This window comes from Neolamprologus brichardi, chromosome 1 (assembly GCF_056152115.1).
Source record: "Neolamprologus brichardi isolate AB-2024 chromosome 1, ASM5615211v1, whole genome shotgun sequence".
Lineage (NCBI taxonomy): Eukaryota > Metazoa > Chordata > Actinopteri > Cichliformes > Cichlidae > Neolamprologus > Neolamprologus brichardi.
The window spans coordinates 6,193,112-6,218,344 of NC_142104.1; the positions used below are offsets into that span (position 1 = coordinate 6,193,112).

Here is a 25,233-nt window from a genome sequence, read left to right on the forward strand (position 1 = left end):
TTTGCACAGTAGTTACCTTTGGCTTATCTTATCTTACTTCAAACTTTGAGCCACTGCAGGTGGGTCATGAACAACCAGAGGAAAAACAAAACCATTAAAATCTGTTAAGAAAAAAATAATTCCAGATATTATAGTGCTGAAAATTTGCTAAAACCTATTATAGCAGCTGCCAAGCTTCCGAAGTGGGTCATGCCAGAAAAAGCTTGAAAACCAACGACTTACTTAATTAGCACAGAAATCCCCATTTTTGACCTGATGGTGCTAAAAAGGATCCCACAGAGGAGACGACGCGCCGAGTTTCTTCGAAGTCGCTATATTTAATGATCAATTACATTGTTATTAATTTACAACTTCACTCTTTTACAAAACAAAGGTACACCCATTATACAGTATACAAATGTACCACAACATGTTTGAGGAATGTCATCTTTGTAGAAGCCCCTGGTGCGTTTTTAAAAGTTTATTTTTGTCACACAGTATTTACAGCTCTCAGAGCTAAAAGCACCGGGACATGGCAGGACAGAGTCTCTTTTCATGGAGTTCCCAGCAGCTACGGGCTGAGAAAGGGACTGCACGTTCAATAAAGTTCAATGCTGCTGGTTTACTTCTCATTTTAAAAGGCCAAAGGCCCCAACCTTCATTTGTTTGTTATATGTACAACATAAAAGAGATATTAAGAGAATACTCAAATACGATAAGGCAGCAACAACAACAATATCTCCTGGACCACAGTAAATGCAAAGTTACTGAGGTTGCAAGTTTGACCAGGTCTGGGCCATAATACATCAACAATGTTGACTAATACAGGAAGTCCAAGAGGTCATGGAATACAAACAGGATGTTAATCCAACTCTGTGATGTCAGCAGTGTCATGTTAAGCCAGCTGATCAGTGGATAAGCGATATTGAGTTAACGGTCATTGTAGTGGCTTTTGGGGAAGTGAGAGGTCAAGTAAACATCCACTGCCAGCCGTCTGTCAATCAGATTCTGAGTTATGCAACAACTCATTAGTGCTCAAATACTGTATCACAACAGGTCAAGAGTGTAATAACTGTTTTGGCTGGTCGAGCACCTTGAGAGGTTTCACAGTGGGAACCCAGAGATGAAATCACTGCTGAAGCAACAAAATCCTGCAAGAACCAGTCATGGTCTTGCCCGTCTTTTTAAAAATAACTGGGAGAGATGAGTGTCTCTAATAAAAACATTAAGGCAGCAACAGCATCTCTCATGAGGGAAAAGTGATATAATCATAATTATTTTTAAAAAAATCAGTGGAAAGAAAATAGAACAGCCAGATTCTGTAGCCAAGCAGAGATATAGACAGAACAAATTACTCATCCACAACAGATCAACAGTGAGCATCATGTGAGTAATTAGTAAAGCAAAGTGCAAAGTAGCAGCAGTTATAGAGAAGTATTGCTAAGTGCAGAAACTGCTTGCATATTTATCTTATTCCATATAAGACATTACACACTCCAAATACCCGCACAACCAACACACTATACACACGTCTATATTTCATAAGGCACATTAGCATGCTGGAAGCATCCTGGAAGTGAAGAAGAAACAGACTCGGAACAGAATGGAGATTCTTTGAGTAAGAAGGGAAAGGATAAGGATCTGTATGAAAAATAAAACTTTGCATGCTGGTGATGACAACGGATGGACAGCAAAACCAAAAAGTTAAAAACACATGCACTGGGTAAAATGGGCTCCATGCCAGCCCGATCCAGTCCACACCTGTGCAAAAATATATGACACTTTCTCTTCGTGCTTCACTGACCAAACAAGAACACGTTTAAGACGATAACGGGAAGTATTGACGTTGATGCAAAAGGGGAAGTCCTGGTTTGACTTCACTCCTCAGTCAGTAGCTTTGGCAGTGAGGGGCTCAGTTTCTGAGGGGTCTTCCTGAGGAAACACCACATAACACACCTTCTGGCCCTTGTACGTGAGTTTTTCTGCAATACAAAAGGCATCATGAGCAGTTAGACTCAGATGGAATTACTGCTGACATAAATAGTTAATATGTTCTGTACGCTGGCACAAACCAACTCACCAACTAATCTATAGAGCCATTTGGGTTTCTCCTTCCACTGCACACCCACAAAGTATACAGGGACTCCAGTCAACATGATAACCATACCCAGGCCACAAACCACTGGTTCAGAGTACAGGCTGAAGCCCAGCAGCACAGCCCAGAAGATCAGGTAGCTGATCGGGATCAACAGGTTCACCTACACAGAACAAAAACACATTTGTACAAAAACCCTCGCCACTGTAAATATGTTGATTTATCTGCAATGAACATAATTATCTTTTTTCTTTACCTTTTTATTTCTTTTTACATTTGTAAACCCATACTGTCTCTGCATGTAGCATCCAAATATATAAACATGTACATATATTTGTCTGGGATATTATCAAAAACTAATTTTGGACATTTAATTTAATGCTTTAATGTATTACAATGTAATACTTATTTGTTTGTTTTTACTTTTTATTTTAATTTTCAGCTTTTATTTGACAATAAAAGTGAAAACAGTGAGCGATTGGAGGGAATGGCATACAGGAGAATGAATGTAAACAGAAAAAAGGAAGTAGTGGATGATATTTGTGCACTAACTAATGTCATGTAACTGCCATTTGTGACACCAGGGGGCGCCAAAACAATATGCATGCTAACTTAGTGGTACACAAGTCAGACTGCTGGGAGCTCTCAGTTTCCTATGCTAAATGCACAGATTACTGTGACACATTCATTGCAGACTACTTGTGTTTATGTGTGTAGTACACACAGAAAAGTCAAAGTCAAGTCCAATAAAATATGTTTTTTTTTTGACTACAGGCAACAATTAACAGTTGTGTTTATATGTAACCCAACCTACTATATGAAAATTAGCCTGTATGTCTACATCACCAGTCTATACATTACACTGTCTTCTTTGTTTTACATTATTAAATGCATTAAAAATGACACACTGTGCAGAGCCTTTGAATAGAAATTTTTAAAAAATTATTGATTTGATGTAATGGGAAGCTTAATTTTATAATTGATTTGCCTTTGTTTAAAAAAAATCGAATTATTATAATTTAATTCAAAATTAAATACTTTTATTTGAATCTGTCAGCTTTTTAAGCTTATTTCAAATTTCTATTTTTTTCTTTCTGCCTTACATAATTTTCCTATTTTCATTTTTTTAAATTCCTCACTATAATCTGCTTTTATTGTGGTTAAGTTATACCTCCAGATAAAACAAGTGCCATACCTTTATAGGTCTAGCCAGGTTGGGCCTTTTCTTGCGGAGGTAGAGAAGGCCGGCAATGGTTACCCCATAGGACAAATAGTTGATAAAGGACACATAGTTGATCAGGTTGTGTGTCTCCCCAATACACAGGATGACAACTGTGGCAAAGCACTGTAGGACAGAACAGGTTCAAACAAGAGAAAATTAAAGCACTGAATCTCTGTTTTGAAGCTACACAGCTGAATAAACCTGTTAGAGTGAAACGTACGCAGAGCAGCAGGGCAGGAATTGGTGTGCAGTTTTTTAGGTGGATCATTGCCAGCAGATAAGGAAGGTGACCCTCTCTGGCGCCAGAGAAACACAATCTAACAAGAGACATATTTACACATGTTATACACGTTATTTTGAAGAAACAGCAGTAAAAATAAGTAAAAATTAGGGTTTGGTGTTGTATAATGCAAGACAAAGCGTTTGTGCTGTACCTGGAGGAGGTAAACAAATATCCATTAATTCCTCCAAAGGTGGACAAAGCTACAGAGATTGGCATCACCCATGAAAACATTCCCAGCAGTTTCTCCCCAAATGTCTGAAAAAACACAAAAAGTGATTGTCCAGATGAGCGACATGTTGATTAAATGAATTATTTATTAATTCATCAGTCCCCTCGATTAATGCATTAATTGATTGATTCACTGAAAGATTAAATAGCCTTTTTAACAGCCTGCCTGCATACCACTATAAAACTATGGTTATATATGCACGTAGGTACGAGATAGAATTTTTTAAAGTATATTTTCAATGTTTTTCAGGTGTGAACTCAAGATCGAGAAAAAATAGTCTCGATCTTTGGTATGTCATTGAAATGCAATGAGTTGTAATAACAACCGATCAAAAAACAACAACTTTCAGTTGCTCCCTCACTACAAGGGGCTCCACATGTTTGATTTGGCAGACTTTTATGCTGGATGCAATTCCTGATGCAATCCCAAAGGGGATTAATGTCTCAGGCTGGAATCAAACCAGCAACCTGCTACTTGCCAAACTAAAATAACCATTAATGATGTAAAAGTAAACTGCATGCGTAAGCAGTGACTGAAGTGACCGCTGCTCGACATGTGACAGGATTGCAAATACACAACTGGAGCCTGGAATGTCTGTTGACTTTAGCAGTATATGAGCTGAAACGAGTTTGCATATACAGCCTGAATTCCAAAAATGTGGACACTGTGTGCAATGTAAACAGAAATAGTTTTATGATTTGCAAATCTAATAAAACTACATTTTAGAACATAGAAAACGACTCAAATGTTCAAACTGAGAAAATGTCCCATTTTAAGAAAAATACTGGCTCATTTTTAATTAAAAAAGTTGACATTGCTATGTTTTCTATGTGCTGCTTTGAATAAAATATGGATTCATGAGTTCAGTTATTGCATTCTGTTTTACATTTTCCACAGTGTCTCAGCTTTTTCAGAACTGGGTTTGTAAAATATCCGGTCATGGCGCCGGAGAGCTGCTCACCACTGCCACAGCATTAGAGCTGAGGAGCTCCTCTGGGGTCATGGAGGAGAAGTAGGCAATGTTGGTCATAGTGTAGACAAGGGTCACCAGTGGGATGGAAATGTAGATGGCACGGGGCAGGTTCCTGATGACAGGAAAAATAATAATGATATGGGGCAGAACTTAAGAAAAACTTGTGGTGTGTCTGCTAGCTTTGCTTATGCATATCGTACTTGCGCGGCTCTACGACCTCCTCTGTGACGTAGTTGAGGAAATTCCAGCCGCTGTAGGCAAAGGAGGCCTGGAGGAAGGCCAGAGCTATCTGTCCCACTGAGGGGTCCTGACTGAATTCAAAGGCCACACTGGGCTGCAGGGCATCGTAATGACCTGGATGTAAGATGAGAAATATAGAACGGGCAAATAAAAACCGTAAAATAATTGTTGGTTAATCACTAATCATTTTAATGCAATAAAACCAGAGATGAAACATGTCCAAAGCACAGAAATTACTGTTACCAATTACTGAAAAACATTTTTTATGCATGTGTGCACGTGTGTGTGTTTACCTCTAGAAATTTGGACAAGTCCTACTATTATAATGAGAACTAGTGCGAGAAGTTTTCCTATAGTGAAAATGTCCTGGATCCTTGTCGCCCAACGCACACTGGAGCAGTTCACCCAGGTCAGGAATACTGCACATATACACACAAACACACACAGCAGAAAAATCATTAAAGTTTTATGTAAAAAAAGTTAAAGGTTTATTCACAGGTATGTGTGTATTTCATGCAAAGCATCACGTCAACAACACATTTAAAGTGTTTTTCAGGATGAACAAAGTTAATCCTTTCATGCAAGCACTGGATTCTTGATTGACCTTCGCATAGACCTCATATATTATATTCCTCATGAGCTAGGTGTGAAAAGAGACTGTAAATAAAGGATGGATATAGATCCCCATAGCTAGGAAAATGAAGATGTGAGTGTCTTAAAATTGTAGGATGCCTCAGAGCCCAAACTCTTCTGCAGTGATGTAAAGTTGCATGGGCATTGACTGGTGATCTGATGGTTATACCAAACTTCTAACATATTGTGTATTCAGTGTATGGACACCGTACTTTTAAAAGATTCGTGCTTGTAATTATGCCCATACTCAGTACACAATACAAACGTGTTAGGGATGATTTAGAGTAGTTTTTTACTTGAAATGGTGCATGCATTGTAACTGCATGTGCCACTTTCAATACACTACAGCACAGGTGTCGAACTCCAGGCCTCCAGGGCCGGTGTCCTGCAGGTTTTAGATGTCTCCTTGATCCAACACAGCTGATTTAAATGGCTAAATGACCTCCTCAACATGTCTTGAAGGGCTGTATCCCAATTCGGGGGCTGCAGCCTTAAAGTACGCATCCTCAAGGGCCGCGAACTTAAAGACCGCTAAGGCCGGAAGTGCGAGGCTTGTGAAATGGGACGGTCTGGCCTCCGTTGCGCTGCCTGGGTTGCCTAGCAACCATGATACTAACAGCTGGAAACGTTTCATACAGTTTTGTTTGACAGAAATGAAGGAGAAAATATTTTGTTCATTTGTTTGTTTGTTTCTACATGAGCTTTGATCATTCTCTGTAAGATTAAGCTCAGCTATTGAACGGCGTATATTTTAAAGTAAAGACTTTAAAACCAAGTTAGTACAAACGTCACTAATGTCACATAACTTTGCTGACATGTGGCCAACAGTAATGTTTTCATGTTCTTCGTTATTAAACATTTGCACATAAATAAGTGACATAATATTCAGTACTTAGTTTACTAAGTTACTCTTCGGGCGCCCCTCATCCGCCGTTTTTTTTCGGCAAAATTATCCACATCCACCGCCGCGCTATGCATTCTGGGATATGTTGGGCCACGAAGTCTACACCGCCACGTCCTTAAAATTCAGGGAAATGAAGGAGGCATTTGAGGGCCGCATTTTGAGCAGCCTTCGAATTGGGACAGCCTTTGTCGCGTCGCTGTGACGTAATCGGCCTTAAAATGCGGCCTTTAAGGCTGCAGACCCTGAATTGGGATACAGCCAAGTTCTCCAGAAGCCTGGTAATGAACTAGTCATTTGATTCAGGTGTGTTGACCCAGAGTGATATCTAAAACGCACAGGACACCGGCCCTCGAGGCCTGGAGTTCGACACCCCTGCACTACAGTATATGTTGCAGACTTTTTTGATACACATGTACAGATCTTAAAATCTAAGCTCTATGTGTGTTTACTTATTTGCACATTACTCTCTCTCAATTCCTACTTTCTATTTCCTGCTTGTGTAAACTGCACGTGTGTGGCCCTGCTCTCCTCTAGGCTGCTGACCTTGACATTATCACGTTTTGGGGGTATTTTTGTGAAAGCCAACATAGTATCGAATGGCCCAATTCCAAGAGAGCCAAATCAGCCAAGCACAAATGTCTCTCTGTTGCGCTTACAAGCAAAGGAAAGAAAACGGAGACCTACAAATACGTCAAACAATACTGTGTATTGTTCCTCTAAACTCCTAGGCTACTCAGGGACTAGGTATTTTCTGTCTTCTTTTTTCTGCTGTTCTGAAAGCACTTCGAGTGCTCTACTGAGAGGAAAGGCGCTATGTAAGTACCAGTCCATTTGTCCTGCGGGTGCAGATCAGATGCACGAGCTACACCTGCACAGTGTCCTCATTCTTTCACTCTGGCATCCTCGTCTTCCAGGCTCTTTCCTTCATTCTTCCAAATACTCTTTAGATTTGTTTTGCTCTCCGAATTCAATCCCAACTCTCCTTACATACTTAACACTACTGGCCTGACAAATTCATTATCTTCCAAATGACAAAGATCCTTGTTTGATTAAATTCCCATTTTCTTAGTTACTTCTTGTGTTGCTCTAATTTCACGTCACACTCTTTGAGCCAGGCTATAACATGCTTATGACTTCAAAGCATTTCTGATACTTCAAAGTCGTTTGCCCAGAGCTATGCACAACATAAATAATAGTAACATCCAAATAAATCACATAAAAATATTAGTGATGGGTTTATTGGCTGGAAATCAGTGATAACTTTACAAGCAGGATGAGAGTTGTCAGGCAGAAAAAGCTTCCCACTTTTTTGTCAACTCCAGTAATGTTATCTTCACAGCGTCTCTATAGTCCACTTATCTGTTGCTTGTGTTTCACATGCCCTCAGAATTGCAGGCGTCTTAAAATGAGAACATGGAGATTAGGAAACGGTTTAGCCCTCGGGGTGTATTAAAGGAAGATAATCTAGTTATTCATTTTTTGTCCCCTCTCTTCTTTCTTTTTTTTTTTGCATCTATTTTTTCTTTGGGTCATATTTCCCCTTCTCTCTTCTGACACTTCTTTCCTCCTCTCTTTTACCCACCAACACCCACTCTAGTGACCCAGCAGTGACCATGTCATCCATCACTAGGGCAAGAGTTTTCCTCCCACCACAGAAATCTGAACAAACTGCTTCCGCTGGCAGAGGCACAGACGTATACACACACGTGTGAATGTTTGGCAAGAGGTTTTGGGGGCACCGGGCAGAGCTTTCTCTCCCCTACAACACTGCTGTGTTTTATAGTCAATTACCCTTGGAGTGTTACATGAATTTCCGTTTCTGTGTTCCTGCATGAACCCCCACTACGACCTCCCCCAACTTTCCTCTATTCTAACCCTGACAGGAAGGAGGTGCCAGTGGCTTTGAATGTGACAGTGCAGGTAAATCTGTGTCCTGCTGTCACTGCTTCTATTGAAGGCTGCCTCAGCTCTAGAATACTAACTAATTACCACTTTAAGTCTTAATGGATTCTGATCCCAACTCACTGCAGATTTATCAGCAGGCTTTAACCTCAGGAAGCCTCCTCCTGGTCCAGGATCTGGACTCGGGAGTCACCACACTAGCAAAAACTCCCCAGTCCTCTCTATACATCACAAAATATCTGATAACAAAATCTTCAACGAGGAGACCTAGGAGATCTAAAAAAGGATGCTGAAAGTTACCGATAGAGAGGAAAGAATGTAATTACATATGTTATATGGAGGAGATTAAATGGGCTTTGAGGAAAAATTCTAAAGGAATAATGAATAGGGGTAAAACAATTCTGAAACCAAGAACAAAATGAGTATGCAAGCATCCACAATACCGTACCCCAATTCTTGTGCCATGGTACAATTGTTTCTAGCTATAAAACATTTGCGATTTTGTTTTCAGCTGGAGAATTAGCGACATAATAAAATTAAATCCAAAATTCCTCTAAGGCCATTACAGAGCTCTGTGTAAACATGACATTCTTCTTGGCGTTTGATGCCTACCATACACTGGAAGAATCACATCATTTGTCCAACGTGTGACAGTTTTTTCATCCCCTACAACGATAGTGACATTTTGTTCTTCTGAGCCACCCTGGTTTGTTCTGTCTTTAGGGCAGCCGCTAGTCTGATGATTCACCATGAGCCCTCAATCGAATTTTAAATGAGTTTTGTGCAACATTCAATAAAACATCCAGTGTGTTCAAGGATTCAGAGGAAGCCTGAACTAAACTCGCTCAGCCACACTGAAATAGAATTTGTGCATGATGTGCATGACGTGCTTATTCTGAGCTAGCATACTTGTGTGCTTTCTTAATTTGTGTCTACGTTATGCTCATAGTTGTTCTGACTCTATGGGGGGCTCCATTTTCCAAATAATGAGAAAGAATGAATACACAGTTGATACATGAACGTTTAGAACAGTAGTTCAGATTGTAGTACACAAAGTAAAATGAAATAGAAATGGTATTTCCACTTTTACTGAAAACAATTTTACAGTCTTCTTTTTTGAAATAAATTGAAGTCAATGATCCGAACCAGTGATGGAGACATAACGTGAAACTTCTCCCTACTGCTTGTGTACCAACCCAATAATGGACTAACACAGACTTCTTGCTGGAATGTATTCTCTTGGCCTTTGAAATAAAAACATCACATTTATAGTGACTGTTTTGTGGGATTGAGTATAAAATTAATGATGATGGCTCCATAAGACAAGTTACAGTGTTTTACAATTTAAAGAAATATTTAAATAATACGATTCCCATGATGCATTGAGTTTTTCCTTTCCAGTCACCTTTCTCACTCACTATGTATTAACAGACCTCTCTGCATTGAATCATATCTGTTATTAACCTCTGTCTCTCTTCCACAGCATGTCTTTTATCCTGTCTTCCTTCTCTCACCCCAACCAGTCGCAGCAGATGGCCGCCCCTGAGCCTGGTTCTGCCGGAGGTTTCTTCCTGTTAAAAGGGAGTTTTTCCTTCCCACTGTCGCCAAAGTGCTTGCTCATAGGGGGTCATATGATTGTTGGGTTTTTCTCTGTATCTACGAAGCGCCTTGAGGCGACTTTTGTTGTGATTTGGCGCTATATAAATAAAATTGAATTGAATTGAATTGAATACGGGGCGATCATGGCTACGGGGCGATCGTGGCTCAAGAGTTGGGCGTTTGTCTTGTAATCGGAAGGTTGCCGGTTTGAGCCCCGGCTCCGACAATCTCGGTCGTTGTGTCCTTGGGCACAACGACACTTCAACGTTGCCTACTGGTGGTGGTCAGAGGGCCCGGTGGCGCCAGTGGCGGCAGTGTCCGGCAGCCTCACCTCTGTCAGTGCGCCCCAGGGCGGCTGTGGCTACACTGTAGCTTGCCATCACCAGTCTGTGAATGTGTGTGCGAATGGGTGGATGATTGTGTGTAGTGTAAAGCGCTTTGGGGTCCTTAGGACCAAGTAAAGCGCTATGCAAATACAGACCATAAAGAATATAAAACAGTGTTGACTGCTGGAAAATGAATTTTGCTTTCTTTTTAGTGAAACTGATCAGCAGATGACAAACTAAACTGCAGGATAAATGAGCGTGCATGGCTGCGCTGCTGTGGGCTGTCGAGTGTGCCTATTCTTAGAAGAACACAGCCAGCTTACAACTGGACCTGTCTGGTTTTCACCAACACGCACGCCTGGGTCACCCTGTGACTCTTGAGCAGTATGCTCAGCAGGAGAGCAAGGGGGGGGGGAAACATAACTAGGCTGACTCGCATTCATAAACCCTCAACTAAGAAAAGTTCAGTGAACTTAAGAGCACCCTCACGAAGACTCAGCACAGCAAGAAAATATAACACATTAATTCTGTTGCTGGAAAGTGATGAAATATTTACTTTATCCTTCACAGGTAACTTCAACTTTTTCTTTTCTTATCCCTTCCTATTGACTACCTGTGCTGCCAATTGCCTGATATGATGCTGCTCATTTACATGCACCTGTCTTTGGTTTTTAAGGTGGATGGAACTACAATGAAAGGGCTTCAACTCTACAGAGATGATTCTTTTAGGGTTCAGAATAATATGTTTTCCATCTGTCATCAGACGTCTGACACTTTCTCTCCTCACAGACTGATTGAGTTTCATGAGATATGAAGCTTGCATAACCGCTGATCACAGACGGGTGACTACAATCTTTCTGTGACTTTAAGTCTCAAGTGTGATGCCATAGACCAGATTGGAGGACAGGGGTCGAACCAGCTAGCCAATAGAAACATCAAACATCTGACTCGAATGTCTGGCTGGCCAATCGGGACTTCCATCATTATTGATGTGAAAGGTATTCTGCCCTTTTCCTATTTCCATGGTGCCCCGTGACAGTAACAATGCACAATAGTGTAGACACACCCTCTCATTAGCAGCGTCCACAAAGACTGGCACCATTATGTATTCTGACACTGATACTGAGACACACACACACACACACACTCATACCACACTCTAGAATACAACACAAAAACCCACTCGCACAGTGTCCCTTGCCCAAAGTAGGCAGCAGTTGTAGGATTCTGTTGCCATAAATAGTAGAGGGTACTCAGCAAATGCTAAGCCTGACGTGCGCACACACCCACATACGAAGCCAACCATCCCACTCCCCGTCTATCCCCTTCTCCATCCGGTTCTGACAGGACCAAACTGGCTGGTTTGTGGATCGGATACATGCAAGGTCTGCTTGGGCCACTGGCTATTTAGATACAGATACCCCAACTGATCAGATTAGAGGCTGGAGATAGAGCATAACATTTCATGTGGAATTATCAAATGACAATGACAGCCCTGAGCACACTGCAGTGTCACAGAATCACATTTCTTTAAGACACCACGGGAAATGGATTTGATTTGGTTTGATTAGTCTGATTTACTTTGGTAAATGCACAAACTTGCCTAAGATGGAAGAACCTTTTTCCTTGTTATTATTTGTCTTCCAAACAGTCATTTATAGGAACATCGTATATAGGAGCAACAGTATTTTGGAAATATATGTACAAGTGCAAGTTAAAATTATTTTTCTTTAAGATCAATTGCTTTTTATGTTGCTTTGGAAACAGATGCTTGGTCTGTTGTTTACCTCGCTGGGAGTCACTCTGGCTCATTCAGTCAGATGACTTGCATGTTGAACACAACAGCAGGTCTGAAGTGTGATACTGTGAACTAGTTTGTCATGATGACACAGGCATAGGCCACACACACACACGCAGTCACGCAGAAGAGCAACAAATCTGTCAACCACTCATCTGTTTATTCCATGCCACCTGAAAAATCTGGCCAGCGACCAACCAGCTTGGCACTATGGAAATGCTAAGGAACGCATTTATCCATTATTAATCATAAATGGAGAGTCAAAATTCAGGCTAATCAGAGTTGAAGTAAATGTTGTGTTCCTGAGGTGGAATGTTAAGCACTCCCAGTTCCCCATGGCGTAATGCAAGCTGTATAAATGTCAAAAGCTATTTTGCTCTCAAAAACCTGAGGGCAACAACTGTATTCTTAAATACATAATTAGCAATTTTACAGTGAGTTGTGACCTGCTGCTGTAGAACAAGATGACTGACTGTATTTCAGAAGCACAACAGGCATGCACTTGCATTTGACATTCTGATGTGAAGAATTCCTCTGTGGCATCTGACTTTATATTTAATGAAAAGCAAAGAGTGTCTCCTTATCTTGTTCTTGAAAAAAAAAAGAAGATCTTTCACTGCACTGGATGTTTCAGTTTGTTTGGCATCAGGAACCATGTGCTTAGCATTAGCAACAATGTTTACCCTGGCAGGACAGTTCTAAAAACTGTTCAGTGGAAAATAAAAGGGAGATAAGACGTAAAGGACAACACTAAACTAGAATAAACATTTACTTAAACTATCATGGAATAGATAAATAGAGTTTCTAAGGCTGCTGGTGACTCACAGACACAAATTGTTGCGAGAAGTTTGGTGGCGATGAACGGAGGAAAACAGTCCTGAAAGGCCGGCTGCAAGACGTAATTGGAGAAGGTGAGCGCAATGACGGCCAACGTGGTTGGGTACATGATGAGGACAGCGCTCCATAACAACAGGAATCTAAAGGATGAAGAGACAGAACGGGATTTCAATTTAGAATAAAGTTCAGTGTAATAACTTGAGACTAAGTGGGGGGGGGGGAGGCTGTCACATGTGGGCAGTTATTTTGACAAGGAGGGGACTTTCACTGCTCTTATAACATTATTCCATCAATAAACTGTATAAAAGTGGACATAGCTGCCATGATGTCATCTTGGTGACGCTTTTTAAACAACTTGAGCTGAGCATTTGCACCCAACTCACTGGTGAACAGCTGGTGATTGATTTGTTACCCAGTGATGGTACCCTGGATAATCCTCCTTGCTGACTGTAAAAAACATTAAAAAAAATAACGTATTGTTTAATTATGACCTGAAACCAGAAACTAAACCCAGAAAGTGATCAGGAAACGGTTTACTCTGGCACAGAACAAGACAGTTGAAGACCATTAAGTCTTTCTGCAACCACAGAGGTTGCAAAAAGGTTGGTGGTTTCACTTTTCAGACCTGGTTGTTAGCTTTTATACTGTGTTTGATTCCTTCCCAGCTTTACAGTCACACCTATACTTAAACTTGTCAGCAAAACAACACCACTGTAGAAGTTGGGTCTTTACTTAACCTCCTACGACCTGGCGTCCACATATGTGGACATCACATTTTGGGTTGTCTAGACCACAATACCAAATTTTGCTCTAGCACATCAGCAGGAGCTTCAGCGCTCCATCTTTTGCTGCAGAGGATGTGCTCAGGCAAACACTCAGTGTTTGACACTCGCTTTTTGACAGCATTTAAAGCAGATTTTACAACCACTCTTGTAACTTAGAAAAAAAGGATGTACTTGCATGCATAAAGCACTTACTAAATGCAAGCCATACTTGGTTATCATCAAGGAAGCATTGACCTGATGATTTTATTATATTAAAAACATCAGGGGACCAAAGCCGTTAAGCACATACTTTGGACATGTAAGGCTTTGGACGAGTTTTTTTCAAACTCAAGTAACTCCAGAATTTTACTATTGGTGCGTTGGAAGTTGAAAACATAATGAAAACTTTAATTCCAGCTGAAAGACCTCCAGAGTGAGTGCTTTTTGTTGCTTGTTCCCTTCTTATTCTTTCTGTGTTGGTATTCAACTGTAATTCAAAAACTCCTACACTAGTTCTTACTTTCTGCTGTTTTTAACATTTTTGAGTCGTTTGCTGCTGCTCCTGTGTTTACTTTACTTTGTGGTACTTGCTTCATTCATAGTTGCAAAATAACTGAACAGAGAAAGTCAGACTGAACTACTTTCACAGAAATGCTTCTGAAGGCTGGCACAGTATATAACAAGTTTGACCTTCTCAGACTTAGAATGCCGCTCTATGATCAGCTGACACACCACATGACCTCTGAAAGTCATAAGACGCTCACAGATGATTGGTTCAAAGCCAACACGCCCATTTGACTGTTGCAATATAATTCATATGAGCGAAAATAAGTCAGGGGGAAAAATGCGACAAGCTGCTACTGCAGTTTAGGAACATCTGTATTTTAAAAAATGCAACTAGAAAAATAACAACGACAGTACTTACCCTACTAGGCCCCCAAAGATTTCTGTCACATATGAATAGTCACCTCCAGACTTTGGGATGGTGACACCCAATTCAGCGTAGCACATGGACCCAAGGGCGCAGATGCCCCCTCCACAAACCCACACGATGAGTGACAGTCCCACTGAACCCGCATGCTCCAACACTCCTTTAGGTGAGATGAAAATCCCAGAGCCAATGATGTTCCCTTAGGAGAAAATATTACAGTGATTATTTATACATAAATATTCATCAAAGACTTTATTGGTTTGCGCTCCCAAAGCTGTCACACTTCAATTTAAAACTCCAGACATTTAGAACAAATGGCATTTACCATTTATCTGTAGTTTGTAACAGAATATAAAGAACATAAAGTTAATATTAAAGAGATTCCAAAAGGAGGCAGCACGGTGGCACGGTGGTTAGCACTGTTGCCGCACAGCAAGAAGGTCCTGAGTTCAATTCCGCCATCAGGCCGGGGTCTTTCTGTGTGGAGTTTGCATGTTCTCCCCGTGTTTCCGTGGGTTCCCTCCGGGTACTCCGGCCAAAGACATGCAGGTTAGGATAGGTTAATTGGATAATCCAAAGGTGTGAATGTGCGAATGGTTGTCTGTCCCTGTGTGTTGGCCCTGCGACAGACTGGCGACCTGTCCAGGGTGTACCCTGCCTCTCGCCCTATGACAGCTGGGATAGGCTCCAGCGCCCGCCGTGACCCTGAAAAGGATAAGTGGAAGCGAATGGATGGATTCCAAAAGGCTTATTAAAACTTTGGCTTGAAGGTCACAATACTCTAACAGTAGCTCTCCAAGCTATTTTTGCTAAAGTTGGACAACACACATCTGTAGTTAAAGAGAAGGAGAAAGTGAAGAGGAAAGACTAGCACAGCCAAGCCTGATGGAAAGTAAAGAAAAAACTCTTTTCTTTCTGCAGTAAGGCATGTGACTATTGCTTTCACTTAGTGATTAACGTAGCTATATATAGTAATGCTTTGACATATGACTGCATGGTATGCACAGCCTAATCGCAGTGATTTAAAGCTGCTGTTTGCACAGTGTTCTGCCAAAGTGGCTACAGGCATTCTTCTATTTTTCAGCCATCCATTTTCTTAACTGTTTATCCAGTTCAGGGTTGTGGAGAGGATGGAGCCTATCCTGCACAACTCCCCGGAAAAAGCAGCACTCCTCAAAGGTAGTAGTGTCCTGCAGAAGAACAATGTACCCCACCACAATGCAGAAACTGTTTAGGGATGGCCCAAGGAACAGCCAGGCCTCTAATTTCAAGATCCCACTCAGATGAAAATCTGTAGGATAAACAAAATCTGATTCATGGATCCATGGAACCAAGTGGACCCAACAGATCTGATGCTAACATTTCAGTGTTAAACATCACTGAACATGCATAAAGGTGTCCTGTCTATGCCCTGATTGTTCAGATCTTTCAGCAGAACATGAGAGACCAACACAATATTGGTAGGATATTTTAATACTGGTGATAATACAGGTGTAACCATCCATAAAGCTGCAATTTCATTTATACAATTAACTAGTATATTTAATAAGATAATAAAGTAATTTAGTCCAGGCTCGTTAAAATGTGACTCATTAAAAATCAGGCTCAGCTGACTCCCTAACAAGAACAAATAGAGGTTCTCTGACAGCTTGGTTGGCTCAGGCACATACTAATAAGCAAGTTCAGACTCAGTCTGACATTTACATGCCCTCACCCCTACCAAAAAAACGACAAAACAAAAAGCAGCACACATAACAAAGTAACCAAACAGCAGCTGTCACAGCAAAACATTGTTTGTACTGTCCTTCAAGTCTTTGTCTTCTTTGGAAAAGTGTGAGAAGAATTGAGTCGTCACAATAAAATACGACCCTGTCCACTGTAAATCTTTTAGAAACTATTAAAACCTAATGATGCAGATCCAGCAATGAGATCTGAGGAACGCATTTTTCATTGTCCGATCTGATTGTGGAGGCCACTGTGAGATGCAGAGCTGTTACATAATGCAAGTGTTGTGTTTGTTATGTCATAAAGTTTGGCACTGCAGCTGAAACTGTTAGTCACAGGCCTACTGACCCTCTCTGCATCATATCCCAGCACCATCTCTGAGAAATTTTCTCAAAATGACCTCACATTGCTCATCATTTTATACAACCAAATACTCCAAATCTCCTGTGCAAAAGGGAAAATGAAGAATGTTTCATATTATGTGGGTTTTTTTTGTAATGCTGCATGTATAATACCTCCTAACGGAGGGGAACTTGTACTACTACGATAAAGCGGTGAGCGATGATGAAGCTGGTGGCATGAAAATAGTGATTCAGTGACGACTAATAGCAAGTGAGCAATTGCAGAAAAGTATATTCAGTGTGGTTAGAGATTAATAATACAGGACATTTGATAGTTGTGGAGTATTGTCTAACTGTAAGTGTAACCAGTTCAGTAGCTACCTGAAGGCTTCCCTGCTGACAGCTTCAGCAGTCTATATTACTAGAACAAGGCATATGAAATGCAATGTGAGTAGGCTGTATCTGGTGGGTAGTAGCATGACTCAAGTTGCCTGTGTGTACTGGCTGTACAGGCTTTCCTCCATCTGTGCTTGTGGCAAGAGTTCAGCATTATGCTAAGCTGATCTGAGCGTCCATTTTAATCTTAAATATTAATTTAGAAGAAAAATGAGCCATCAATCATCATATTACCTGAAGAAATCCAACACCGGTTTCTTAAATGATTACAGACCTGCCACATTAACATGTAATTATGAAAATCTTTGTGTGTGTGCAGTATGTAAACGCCTTCCCAATGTGATCAGCTTAAATGCTTACCAGCAAACATCCAGGATAAGCAGGGCTGCAGAGTATGCACTGTGTCTCCATCTCTTTTCCAGCCCGGAGCACTTACAGGCTTACCACTTACAATGCATTATCTTTGTGGACCACATTTCTGTGTTTTTCATAGGTTATGACACAACACTTGCTGATCAGCACCAGTCTGTAAAGAGCCTGTGATCAAATTTCAGAGAGATGCAAAAGGCTCTCTCATTACTGATCGTGGTGGAAAGTGGAAGAGTGGTGACTCAAGATTTCCATAGACCAAAAATCCCACACTCTCTGAAATGGGATGACAGGGACGACTGGTGATCTCTTCTTGTTTGTGTGAGTGTCCTTGCCTTATATGAGCAACATGAATCCAGAAAGTGCTTCTCAGTACCAGGAGAAACTAGAGCTCTGGGAGAAAGAAGCTCTAGCGGGCAGTTCTATACCCAGGTTTGAACCCAGGACACTCTTACACCCCTCTGTGATGCAGTGGTGATCTGCTGTGCTCACCTGCTAGTTTATTTTAAACTTGGCAAAGGACTTTACTTCATGCCAAATGACCGCTTGAGTTGTTGCCCACTCGATGCACCACTCACTAGGAGGGCAGCGGAGCTCTTTTTCTCACACACTCATTCAGCTGCACTGCCAGATACAGGAAGTCTTTCACACCAAATTGAATCTTTATAATACTTTAATATTACTTCAACTCTGATAACAAAATAATTTCACAAATATGGACTAAATCAAGCATTATACTGAAAGAAAAAAGTGAGTCAAACGCAAAATTTGCAGAAATAACATTAACTGCAATTACATCTCATTTCTATCAGAGAACATTAGTTGTGAGCATGGCTATGAAGATGAACTGTTGAACTGAAAATATTATTAAAAGGCAAACTATTAACTGGTTCCTTTGTAGCCTATTGACTGTCGCAGAATTCCACCTTTCACTGAACTGCAAAAACCATTTGTCCCAGTGATAACCATTTCCCTTTTTATTTGTTGGTTAGTAATTTTTTATATTTACATTATATTTACCACCACAAATATACAAAAATGAGGAACTGTTATTGAAGCCACCGAATGCCACTGCCAAAACTTTACCCTGCAACATGTGGTTCTGAAATACAACAAAATATTTTCGTGACAGGATTCATTGCACATTGAATTGAAAGTCTATAAAAAAAGAGTATATGTTAGATTTACCCACCATTTCCTTATGTACACTTACTGTAAGGGTTATGTAAAATGCAACATCACATTTTGGCGGAAACTACAAACAGCACTGCAACTTTCTGTATTTTGACAGTTATCCAATTTTTGCAGATGCACGTGTAAAGTAAACTTCATTATCTGCAGTATCAGCGCATTTTATGATGTAACTGGTATGATAACGATGATCACTGAAATTAACGATATTAATGCCTTGGTTTAGTCAGTAGACTATCCGAGGACAATGCTACAATGGTAACAGTAAACTCTCCCACTGAAGCACGCGGGAGATGTGCCGGTTCTGCGTGTCTGTCAAGTTCAGCTTTAGATCATCCAGCCACGTATGCACGCTCATATTCAGACCACTCAGACTGATGCAACAGTTTCCGCACAAAGCTCAGAACCCTGCATTCATACATCAGAGCGTGCGTGCGTAACTGCGACTTTTCAGCTATTCATTCTTAGAGTCAGACAGTCACGAACCATGTCTAAAAGAAAAGTCACATCTTAGTCTTTATAGTGTCCGTACAGTAACTATAATACATAGAATAAAAGAACAGACTAGAATAAAAGCTCAGACGTACAGTGAGTGACTCACACTGTGTGTAATTATACTCTAACCTTGACAGAGAAAGAGTAACTGTACATCAGCCACGTTATAAGCTTTCCGCTCGGTCACGTTTCCTCGTCAGTTTTTTCCTTGTCGCAGAATTTATCACTTCGAAACACTCTCCATGAGTTGAGCACGTATAACAAAAGCTGTCACACACTCACCGATGATAATAGCGCAAGCGCTCAGAAGTCCAATTTCTTTTTTCAGGGTGACTCTGTCGCTGTTGGAGGAGTCTTCATTCTTCTTTCTTTTCTTTTTGTCCTCCATCTCCTCCGCCTGACAAATGGGCTTCCTGGTAGCCTCGGTCCGGTCCAGATGCTTCCGACTGAACCAAGCTCCGCTTTACGGGCTGCCCTTATAACATCCCACAGATGAAGCAGGAAATGCGCATGCGCACAATCCACCTCTCAAACCCCAACCTTGTCTCAGGTAAGTGAGTGCTGGCTTAGGCAATAGGGAACCAGTCCACTTTAAATAAAATTGTTCGATGAATGTGTTTGTAGAATATTGTGGTTAGATTTGTGAATCTGGACAAGCACATACTTTACTCTTTTCTTTACATATATTTTGCTTCGAAGGGGTCAAATATTTTAGTCTCGCAATAGTTCTCCAGGCTTTCTGGAAGTCTTTAAAAAAAACAAAAAGTTTTGTTGGACATTTTTTTGACTAGTCTTGAGACTGAAGAAGTCGCTTGGATGAGTGAAAACGCTACATCCAGATGAACAGAATCAACTTTTGGGGATTTCCCTACCTCGATGATTGAGCATGAATCAATCAATCACATATGCAGTAAATGCAGTAAAAAATCTACCTGGATAGAAAAGCATATATTTGAGCACTATCTGTCATTAATGACATTCCTTATGCGATCATCTTGACAGAGAACGGAACAAAAGGCAGCCAACATCCAAGGAAGAGCTCTGGGATGTCCTTCAAGAAGCCTGGAGAACTATTCCTGGAGACTATTGAAAGAAATGACAAGAACACTTCCACAGAGAGCTCAGGCTCTATTGAAAAATAAAGGTGATCATATCAAACATTGACCTTTAAGCTCATTAATATTCCACAAACTATTTTTTCCCAATAAATTTGTTATTATATTATTGTTAGTATGTTTATTGAAATATATAAAGAAATGGTTTAGCACTTTTGTGCTAGACTGTACTCATGAGGTGAATACTTTAAATGAAAGCCTGTCCTACTTTGGTAAAAATAGTCCAGTGCAAGCAACCTTATTAGTCCCATCAGAGTCAATTAGGTGAAATCCCTTTCCCTACAGACTATTGTAATTTGATCCTCTGCTCATTCCCTTTGTGTATAGAAAGGTCACCACATATATAATATCAGTCAGTAGGTATTAAACTTCAAAATGTCCCCGGTCAAACACTAGTTATTGAGATTAGATTATTTGACATTTTGCTTTCTTCATGCCCTGTGGTACACCGCTAACTTACACACGTGTCCAGAGCAAACAGAATGACAGGACACATGGAAGGCAACAAGAGGAGCTCACAATAGGCAAGAGGATATATGGAAAACAAGGCACAGGCACAATGGAGCAATAGACCACAAGTGAAAAACGATGAAGACAGAGTAGACAATCAAAAAGGAGGGAAGGCAGGCAGGGGAAACAAACAAGGAAGAAAGAAATGCATCAAATCACAGAAGATATGCAATGAAAAGTAATTCCAAAAAAGAAAAGAAAATTAAAAGGCAATGCTTGTGACAGCAGAAAAATCAAAACTCAGTAACGTCACATCATCATCTGGGTCGTGGGGTTAAGAAATCCATCTTCAGTCAGACTGTGAATTTAGCATTGGTGTAAATCACATTTTTTGGCTAGGATTTCACCCGCAATATTTTTTTAAGGTTAACTTGAAAGACCATACACGGCTCATTATAGTGGTTCACATCTGCAGAATTAGTGCTTACAGCTGTTATATGCAAAGGAAATAAAAGTCCTTACCCAAACAGATGTTTTTGGTGATTGGGTGACTGGATTCCTTCTTAGATCTTCCTCACTCTCTTCCTAATTACACTAAAAACAAGACTTTCTACTCATGTGACCTCAAGCATTACTGATACCTGCTATAAATGTTATTAATGTACACATATGTACAAGAGCATCCAAATCTAGGGGATAGTGCATGTGCTTACTTTAAGGCACTTTCCACACTTTCCGAGTGATTAAGCAGCTCTGTCCCTTGAGTGATTCCATCTGAGTTTCTATGTTTCACATTTCTAAGGACTCTTTACTTGTGTATTGTCCCCCTGTTTGTATGTTTGGATCACACCAATAAAGTCATTAACTTGTAAAAACTTGATTTAATCTTTAAAATTAAATAAAATGTAATTTATTTGATACATTTTGTGTCATTGTCACTTTTAGATTATTGGAAACCCATTATTAGGTGTTAATTCTCAGTGACCGCTGATGTGTTGGCAAAGAACATGCCATATCATGCTAAGTCTTGTTAAATGTTGAAGTATTATTATTGGCACTTAATATACTTTGATAAAAATGTATTAGTTTGACACATTGCTTGGCTTGACCTTTCAGCAGCCAGTCTTTCAGCATATTTTATTGACTTGTTTATATGAGATTGTTTATCGCTGGTAATCAAAGATTCTTTTCTGGTGCAAGCTTGAATTTTCCTCCACCACAAAAACAAAGACCTTTGAGTTATTTTTACAAAGCTGGCAGCTGGAAACTAAGAGACATAAACAGACACGTTATTGCTGTATATACATTTTAGGAGTTCAAAACTTGCATAATTTGAGGATTTTTGTCATGTAATTGTCAGACATCAAGTGGAATTGTAAGATTCCCATGCAAAATGCGACATTTTCAATTTGACTTCAGCAAATGATCTAAATGATATAACAGTGGGTTATTTCACAGTGTTCATTAGAGTGACAGCCTGGGGGAAGAAACTGTCTCTGTAGCGGCTGGTTTTTGTAAACACTGCTCTTTAGCGCTTGCTTGAAGGCTGCAGTTTGAACAGTTTATGTCTGGGATGTGAGGGATCTGTAGCGATGTTTTCTGCCTGTTGGTGAATACCACCAATGATCCTCTTTACAGACCTGATTGTCCGCTGCAGTCTGGCCCTATCCTGTTTCATCCAGTTCCTCTGCACCTTTCCTCTGGTGTTTAACTACCTAGCAAACTTAACTACAGTTGGTCTTCTCTGCTGCCAGTGTGAGGTTTAGCCATTTAAGTAAAGACCTCTGTCCCTAACAGTTTTACAGCTTACGGTCAGAAGCAGGGTTTGTTGTAGATAAAAAATAAAAAACTAAATCTCCTACAAAGCAACTAGATGCTTGCTTGGTTCACTGGGTCTCAGTACATACATTTTGCCACCAAGGTGTGTATGCCAGGCTTTCTGTGGATGTCATCGCACCATTTTAAGGGCGCTAACTGCACATGCAAGAGAATCCAAGTAGAAAAGAAAGTTGTATGATGAAAACAATACACCACAAGTGTCAACAGCAGCTCTTGTGCACATTTACAAGTGATTATAATCAGTGCCTTGAGATGCAAGAAAAATATGACTCAAGGAATAGTCCACCTCATGGTTCAGACTGAAATCACTCTCTTAGGTATTGGGTGGATTATTATCAGTTACTTTTCTGATCCTTTGTATTTCCATGGAGCCTAGCCAGCAGACTGAAGTCTTTACTTTACAGTTCTTCACTATTTTTTTCTTTTTTACAATTCTAAAACATTATATTTAAGTAATGCAAGTTCACAGCAGCGGCGGAAATAAGCTTCCTCCGAAGGGTGGCTGGCCTCTCCCTTAGAGATAGGGTGAGAAGTTCGGGCATCCGGGAGGGGCTCAGAGTAGAGCCGCTACTCCTCCACATCGAAAGGAGCCAGCTGAGGTGGTTCGGGCATCTGACAAGGATGCCTCCTTGGCGCCTCCTGGGTGAGGTGTTGCGGGCATGTCCCACCGGGAGGAGGCCCCGGGGCAGACCTAGGACACGCTGGAGAGATTATATCTCTCGGCTGGCCTGGGAACGCCTTGGTGTTCCCCCGGATGAGCTGGAGGAGGTGGCTGGGGAGAGGGAGGTCTGGGCTTCTCTGCTTAGGCTGCTGCCCCCGCGACCCGGCCCCGGATAAAGCGGAAGAAGATGGATGGATGGATGGATGGATGGAAGTTCACAACAATAGTCATGTGTCTGTGAAGGTTCTCAGTCATCCAGGTCATCGTAGTCAAAGGAGCTTGCAAAGAAAAGCGTCTGGACTTCTTTAAGTTACTTGAAGACGTTTCACCTCTCATCCGAGAGGCTTCTTCAGTTCTAAGGTCAAATGGTGGAGAGTCCCAGATATAAACCTGGTGGGAGTTTCCCCCCACAGAGGGACAAAAGGACCCCCTGATGATCCTCTAATCGCCTGAGCCAAGGTGTGGAACTGACAGGCGCAACAACATTGTCATCCCCTATGTAGCCGGTGTATCAGAGAAACTCAGGAGGGTTTTCTCCAAGCATGACATCCCGGTGTACTTCAGACCCAGCAACACACTCAGACAAAAACTGGTTCACCCGAAAGACAAAACACCAAAACACAGACTTAACAATGTGGTGTTTGCTGTACAGTGCAGCGAGGAATGCCCAGACCTCTACATTGGAGAGACCAAACAGCCACTTCACAAGCGCATGGCACAACACAGAAGAGCCACCTCCACAGGAAAAGATTCAGCAGTCCATCTGCATCTTAAGGATAAAGGACACTCTTTCGAGGATGCCAATGTTCACATTTTGGACAGAGAGGACAGATGGTTTGAAAGAGGAGTGAAAGAAGCCATCTATGTCCACTGTGAGCGACCATCTTTGAAAAGAAGGCGGTGGTTTACGACACCAACTCTCTGCCATCTATAATCCAGTTTTGAGATCCCTTCCCAGACGCCTTAACGCCCACTCACACCCTGGGCCATCTGACCTCAGGAATTCGCATGATAAGGTGGGGCCAGGTTTCACAATGAACCCACCCGAAACTCTGGCTGATTGGGACCCACACCCAGTTCCACACCTTGGCTCAGGCGATTAGAGGATCATCAGGGGGTCCTTTTGTCCCTCTGTGGGGGGACACTCCCACCAGGTTTATATCTGGGACTCTCCACCATTTGACCTTAGAACTGAAGAAGCCTCTCGGATGAGAGGTGAAACGTCTTCAAGTAACTTAAAGAAGTCCAGACGCTTTTCTTTGCAAGCTCCTTTGACAACAATAGTCATCTGATATGACTTTATATTGTGCAATATTAGAGAAGGATTTGGCAATCCTCTGTGAACAAGCACTTGATAAGAGTGGGGTGGATAAACTCTTTTAACAGTAAGAGACTGCAGGTAAACCTCAGGTCACGGAGGGACACCCATCTACCACGACTGCTGGAAAGGACCACACACTGCAGTAAAGAGTAGACGAGAGTCAGTAGTCGGATATACATGCAGGGTAGAGCAGTAGATGAATTATGGTTGGTGACAGCTAACACTTATCACTTGTAAGCATGCAGCTATTTCTGTATGTAAGCATACACCAATAACTACATGCTTACATGCTCAACTTAAACAGTATATATACTAATATGATAAATGATACCAGCTAAGGATTTTAACATTCTTAAAGTCCTTCTTCACTGTTTTGGTCACTTACATTGGCTCTTGTCAACTCATTAAATTAAAGATGAATTAAACAAACTAATAGAAGATGTGTATCATCCATGAAGATCCCTGGTGTATGCAAAATAACTAATTATGTATGTGTGAGTGTAAAATCTATACTAATGTCTATAATATACCTACCAGTCCACTGAAGGACACAGGTGAAAGAAATGGTAATGATGGCTCAACTAGGAGGCAGAGGAATACTCCTACCGACCATAT

At 41.0% G+C, this 25,233-nt stretch overlaps 1 protein-coding gene across 1 annotated transcript; it reads right to left on the minus strand.

The window, feature by feature from the left end:
* Positions 1 to 297: 297 nt before the first annotated feature.
* On the minus strand, positions 298 to 19,718 carry slc7a10a (solute carrier family 7 member 10a). The gene is made up of 11 exons (XM_087843752.1): positions 19,515 to 19,718; positions 14,710 to 14,914; positions 13,009 to 13,160; positions 5,315 to 5,440; positions 4,982 to 5,135; positions 4,770 to 4,893; positions 3,731 to 3,834; positions 3,517 to 3,613; positions 3,270 to 3,419; positions 2,060 to 2,237; positions 298 to 1,961 (listed from the first exon to the last, which is right to left on the minus strand). Exons 1-11 carry the CDS (start codon positions 19,618 to 19,620, stop codon positions 1,864 to 1,866), a joined length of 1,494 nt encoding a protein of 497 aa, XP_087699878.1. The 5' UTR covers positions 19,621 to 19,718; the 3' UTR covers positions 298 to 1,863.
* Positions 19,719 to 25,233: the final 5,515 nt, after the last annotated feature.